The sequence below is a fragment of the Pteropus vampyrus genome, unplaced genomic scaffold (genome assembly GCF_000151845.1).
Source record: "Pteropus vampyrus isolate Shadow unplaced genomic scaffold, Pvam_2.0 Scaffold33, whole genome shotgun sequence".
Classification (NCBI taxonomy): Eukaryota; Metazoa; Chordata; class Mammalia; order Chiroptera; family Pteropodidae; genus Pteropus; species Pteropus vampyrus.
In genome coordinates this window covers 10541124-10547389 of record NW_011888814.1, presented here as the reverse complement: position 1 = coordinate 10547389, position 6266 = coordinate 10541124, and the positions used below count along the sequence as shown (strand labels likewise).

The following is a 6266-nucleotide window of genomic DNA, read 5'->3' as shown; positions in this document are numbered from 1 at the left end:
CCTCGCGCCGAGGCCACAGGCAGAGCCCTGACCTTGCACCATCCACGCCCCTTCCAAGCCCGGGAACGCCGCGGGCGCGGGGCCTGGAGCGTGGCTGGATTGTCCCGCGCGTCTCGGTTCGGGTGGAGCGGGCGCTGGATTGTGCCGGGGCAAACAGGGGCGCGCCGGCGCTGAATGGGTTTGTAGGCAGAAAGCCGGCTCTTGGGGCACCTAGTAGGGGGACCCCCAGGGTCTGATGACCCCTTTTCTCCATGTTGGGGGAGCTCAGGGACGGTATTGTGTCGTCTTTGATTCCAGGCAAAGCGGCAGACTGAATGCTCATGAGAAAGTCTGCGAAGCAGGTGACAACCGTCCGCTAACGGCCCACGCGAGCCATGTCTTCCTCGTTCGCAAAAAGGGTTTTCCAAGCAGTGTGTGCAGACCCAGCCCACCGAGTCTATGCTGGGGCAGGTGGAGGGGGAATAAATACACCTTGCACAGTCCCAAAGTCATCCGAATAGGATTCCTGCCTCCATGTCACCTAAGGAACAGATCTGTTCTTAGCGCATGGCCCGGACTGCGAGACCCCCTCCAGCCCCTTTGTATAAGCGGAACTTTTCTCATGCAGCTTGAGCTGCACCTTAGAAACACCTCCCATGTTCCGTCTGAAGGTGAAATGTTACCCTTTGGGGAGGGGACATGCATTGGCTGCAGACTCAATCAGAGCAGGTGTTCCAAAAGCCCCTAGGAACATCCGGAGCCTCAGCCCCAGAGAGAGGTGCAGCTAGCTTCTTCTCCGCCACCCCAGCGTGTGTCCGCAGAATGGGGTGATGTTCCCAGTCCTCAGAGCCCCGCAGTGAGAGCCCAGACAGAGAAGGGACCCTGCTGTGGGCAGGCTGCTGGCATTTGGGACTAAGCTCTCAGGGAGAGGGTGAGATAGAAAGGCTGTGCAGTCTGTGCAGCTGCACCCTGCCCCCCACGTTTGGTGGGGGGAAGGGCTGGTGCTGGGAGAGCACAGTGGGCTTGGGCATTGGGGGGTAGGAGGCCCTGAGATTCCACCAGCCTGGCCTGAAAGGGAAAGGCAGTCTCAGTAGGCGAGTGGTGTGCGCCCCGGAGGATGGGGCGCTGTGCAAGGAACAGTGGGAGCCTCGCTGAGCATGGCAGTCACTGAAGATCCGCACAACCTGCAGGGCTGGGAAGATACTGGAGGAGGGCAGCTTGTCAGTGTGGGCCTTGACAAGCTCTCTTTCTGCCAGGAGCCTCTTAGTGCCTTCCAGAAAGGAGATGGGCTAGTTCCTAGTGCTTCTGAGCTTAAAGAGGCTGAGCTTTGAGGTGAGGGTGGGGGCTGTGGAATGAGACCCCCACTGTCCCGCCCTAAGAGGAGGTGCTCTCAAGCCACCCATAGGAAAGCCTACTCTGCTGGCTTCAAGGCTGGGACTGTCTTCCCTGGCATCTGGGCACTGCCCGGAAACCCTGTCTCCTCCAGGAAGCCCTCAAGCCTGGCAGGAGGCATGGCACATGGTAGGAGCTTGATATATGGTAAGCAAAAAACCAGAACCTGGCTCCCATCCCCACCAGCAAGCCACTCGGCCTTTCTGAGCTCCCCTAAAATGTTATTATTAGAATATACAGTGATAAAAAGAAGCGCTTTGAAAAGTGCAAAACAGCCAAGGGGGCGTTGTTATTATTATTTGCATACGGCTGAGGCCAGAAAAGGCTGAGGGGTGTAGGATTGGTATTTAGGGGCTGTAGAGGGAGTCAGTAAGGACCGGGCCACAGTCATCTGGGATGGTGTAACTTCCAAAACTGCCGGAATCCTATGATTTAATTCTTAAAAACAAACAAACAAACAAAATACTCTTATAGTATCTCCTCAACAAAGGAATTAGCCCTGGACAGGTCCCCTCGGAGCTGACCTTAGGCAGATCATGCAGCCTACAGCATAAACAGCATTGAACCCAGGAACCTGACGAGTCATTAGACCCCATTCTCAGTGCTTTTTGGTTTGATATCCATTGGGTTGAACCATGTGGCAGGTCGCACCTCTGAGCCTGTTTTCTCATCTATAAAATGATAACGAGCCTCTAACGTGCAGGTCGTTCTGAAGGTGAGAGATCACCGATGTGATGAGCTTGACGTCGTGCCCAATTCAAGGTCAGAGCTCCATAAATCCTAGCTATAGTGATTAATAAAGCATATGTATAGAGCTCTTGGTCAGCTTCAGGCGCCCCCAGCATCAGGATGCTGCTCATGTTTGTGGGTACGATTGATATGTCGTAATGGAAACTGGAGCTTTGGCGCCGCGTGGTGTGGGAAAGGAAGCCATGTGTAAAGAGAAAGCCCTAAGATGTGTGGAGAGGGGTGGCTGGGCACATCTTCTTGAGGGAGGTGTGGGATAGGAGACCATTCTTAGGGCCACTGAGGCTGAATGAGTGGCAGGGTCCAGGGGAGACACAGATTAGAGTCCAAGGATCACGATGGGGGTTTGAGATGGGTCAGTGAGATGCAGAAAGACTTTGGAGCCCTGAGAGAAGGTTCCATGGGTTAGGGCTGGGGGGACGGTGCGTGTTACTAGCATGCCGCTGCTCAGGCATGGCTTTGAGACAGAAGTGAGCAAGACATGGGGAGGAGAGTGGGGAGCTCACTAGTCGAAGCAGGCCAGAGAAGAGGAGGGCTAGAGGACAGGCTAGGAAGGGACGAGAAGACTCTTGAGGGACACACAGTTACCACCAGGTGGCAGCTTGGCCAGGGCTGTGATGTGTGGCCACCCAAGAAAGGGCAGAAGAGGGGAGATTGGCATGCCCAAGAGGGCGTTCTGGGGTCACCCCGGGCCCAGAGAAGGCAGGGCACAGGTGGGGGGAGAGGCGGCAGCATGGAGGCTGCCCCCCATCGGCCCTCTCCTCAGGAATCCGTATTTGAAGGGAGAGGAGGGGCTCCTGCTGCGTGGGGTTTTCATGTCTCTGCCCTTCGGAAGCTGAGAGGAAGGGGTCGCCATCTAGTTTGAATTCCCCCGAGCAAGACGGGCTGGAGTGTTAACTCCCGTCTGTCCTCAGGTATCATCCTGTCAGGAAGCCTTCCCTGCTTTCTTAGCCAGAACCAGTCGCGTCCCATGGTCTTTTGGGTGCCTCCCCCACCGTGCAGTGAGCCCTGCCAAGGGCAGGGGTCAGGAGCAGAGTCATCTCTCCCTCCAGGGCCCAGCGTGGCATCAGGCACTGAGCAGTTGCAAAATTTTTACCTGGACTGTTAGGCTGAGGGGAGCTCTGGCTGGAGCCACTGGCTTCAGTCTCTGCGGAAGGGGAGCCCAGGCCAACTCCTCCTGCAGCAGCCGGAGCTGGTGGGAGGGAGCTACTGTTGAGGGTCCGGGCGTCCGGTGGCTGCTGTGAGGATGGCCTAGTGCTTAGTTCGAGGCCCTTCACTCCCAAGGGAAGTGGGAAGAACCCTCTGGATAGCTCACTGCACTTCATGGCAGTGGGATCGGGATGCGATGGCCCTACTCTGGGAAGGGCCAGTTCACACCCTTCACACCCCAGGGCCCCCTGCAGGTCCTCCCACATAACTGCAAACAGAGAAGGGCCTTCCTCCGCCCGCCCCTTCCCACCAGCCTCAGCCCCCTGGAGACTTCCTCAGACCCACCCGCCAGGAGCTCTGGGCTCGCTTTCTGTTTGTGCCCACAGAGTATGAAGCAGGGCAGGGAGCTCAGCGGGTGGGGGAGAGTGTGTGTGTGTGTTCCTGTCACGTCCCGTTCCCAGGAACACTGGCCTCTCCTGCCATGTGTCCACTGTGTGGGGCTGTTAGATGATCAAGCCAGGTGGCAGATCTGGAGTTGTGACTCTTAGGGCTACACAAGCCTCACGACCGTAGGTATTCTCTTCAGGAAAGCCTCCCAGAGAATCTGCAAAAATGTCTTCATATTTGCAATAGTATTTACCAGAAGGTTTCTTCAAATAGGCTGTGCAAAGTAGAATCCAATCAGCAAAAGGTGATTTTCACACCACTTCTCAATAAACTAGAAAATTAGAACACAGAATTCTAGAGCTGGGGAGCCTTGTGGAAAACATTTGCACTGCTCATTTTTCAGAGGAGGGAATCAGACCAGGCTGTGGGGTCACCTGCCCAAGTTCCTCGTGACTCCCAGTGATGGCTTCCTGGGAGACCTGTGTGCCACAGACACTAGTAAGTGGACCTTTCAGGGCTATTCTGTCCTGGGCACTGGAGAAACTCATTAAAATCCTTTCCAGAAAGGGTTGCATGATGGCGACAACTCTGTACTGTGCCCAGACTCTCTCCCCACCCCTCCACCATCAGGATAAGACAAGGCTTAGAGCCACTTCGTTAGTCAAGAGTTAGGCTCAGACATAGTTCCATCGTGTAGCAGTTAGCACGTCTGCATTACACGCAGAAGGTCTTGGGTTCGCGCCCCAGTAGAGCCATGGTCCATGGTCTATGGCCATGCCACCCTGAACAAGCCCGATGTCTTATCTTGGAAGCTAAGCAGGGTCGGGCCTGGTTAGTACTTGGATGGGAGACCATCTAGGAAGACCAGACGCTGTAGGCATAAATAATACAAAAAAGAAAAGTTAGGCTCCCCAAAGGCCCCTTGAGAACCATGTCTCAGTGCTGGCCACCATGCATTGTGACCGTGTGTCCGTCTCCCGTTGCCTGGGACCCGTGTAGCATCCACATCACCTCGCCAGAACCTGGAGCAAATAGGTGGTTGGAAATGCTTGCTAGATGGCTGGTGCACAAACGCCATGATCCGCTGCAGATTCAGGCGTGGCCGCTCCCCACATCCTCCACCCCACACTCCGTGTGGGCTCTGAGCACTGTCCCCACCCTGGGCAGCACAGACCCCCCAGCTTCGCTCGGCCCATTCTCCCTCTGTCCCCACCCCTTTCCCCGACATGCCGCCACCAGCACACCACCCTCCTCTCTTCCTTTGTATCCTTATCCCCCTCAGGTCAGCCACCTCGAACTTCCCCAGGGCCAGGGCGCAGGGTGGCACCCCGTCCGCCAATTGTCGTGGCCGGAAGGCTGTGTGCCTCAGCCCAGGGGGAAGAGAAGCCCGAGGAATGGCTGAGCGCGTCTTGCCATGCGGCCCCACGTTGGGGCACAAAGAGCCCGCCCAGAGCCAGGCCCCTGGAGACGCATGGGCTGACCCGGAGTCCACAGCTGTCTGACATCTAACCCTGCAGCCCCCTGACCCAGGTCAACATGGAAGGGACAATGGGAAGGCAGGGACACTTTGTAATTCTTCAACTTATTGACTAGATGTGAGGCGGAAGCCATGTCCCCTTCTTACCAGAGATTCACAGAGCTGTGTCCTAGGGGCCCCTTTTCCCCATCCAGTCTGACTCCTATGCTCACCTGCTCTGAACACATTGACTAGAGCTGGTCTCCAGCTGAGGCAGCGTGAGGTTGCCTTTGGATAGCCTCTCTCTCACAGACTATTCCAGAGAGGGGACACCGAGGCCCAGACACCAAGGACTCACAGTAAGGCACACAGCCAGCTCTTCTCCCAAGTATCCACATGCCTCCCTCATTCCATCAGCTTTCTGCATGAATGCCACCTTCTCAAAGAGGCCTCCCGGCCCACCTTATATGACATACCCCTGTCCCCTGACCCTGCTTGTGTTCTCCGTAGCACTTATCACTGGAGTCTGCTCATCTGTCTGTAAGTCCCATGAGGGCAGGGACTTTTGTTCAGTGCTGTAACCATGGCACCTAGGATAGTACCTGCCACACAGTGGACTTTCAATAAATATTTGCTAAATGAATGAGTGAGTGAGTGGCAGAGATGGTTTAGAAGCCAAAGGCTTGCCTGCCAGTTCTAAGCTTTCTAACTGCCGGGCTCCCAACCTGATTCCAGAAGAGAGGCAGGTGGCAGGTGGGCTGGCACGTGGGCAGGAGAGGGAGTGGGGGCTCCTGAGAGCAGGAGAGCTGTGGGAAGTGCCTCATGCCTGCTTCTGTGCCTCCCCCACCCGAAGGACCCTTCAGGTGAAGGTTAGAGCTTCTGTTACAACTCGATTTGGCTGCTCAGAGCAACTAAAAAGAAATAGTGCATTAAACGAGACAGAGCTGTATTTCCCTATATGATAGATGTTTCAGAGGGCCGGTATGGTGGATCTGCCACCATGAGCATGTTGCCTCACGGTCCAAGATGGCTACCTGGGTGCCACATATCAGGAGAAAGGAACAAGAAGCCTGCAGCTCCTTTTCTGAGGTCACCTGCCGGAAACCACACACAGCACTTCCAGTTACATTTGTTGAACGGAACTTAGTCCTGTGGG

The 6266-nt window shown here is 55.7% G+C and overlaps 1 protein-coding gene and 1 pseudogene across 2 annotated transcripts in view; both read left to right on the top strand.

The window, feature by feature from the left end:
- Nucleotides 1-220: 220 nt before the first annotated feature.
- PODXL (podocalyxin like) overlaps nucleotides 221-6266 on the top strand; it is a 46192-nt gene continuing 40146 nt past the window's right edge. Inside the window, exon 1 of one of the 2 annotated variants that reach the window (XM_011357242.2) lies at nucleotides 221-341. In XM_011357242.2, the coding sequence (XP_011355544.2) occupies nucleotides 236-341 (106 nt within the window). In that variant the 5' untranslated portion in view covers nucleotides 221-235. Of the gene's footprint in view, nucleotides 342-586; nucleotides 651-6266 lie in introns of those variants that run through there. The other variant, XM_023528943.1, reaches the window with a different exon arrangement.
- LOC111738047 lies at nucleotides 4419-4534 on the top strand (annotated as a pseudogene).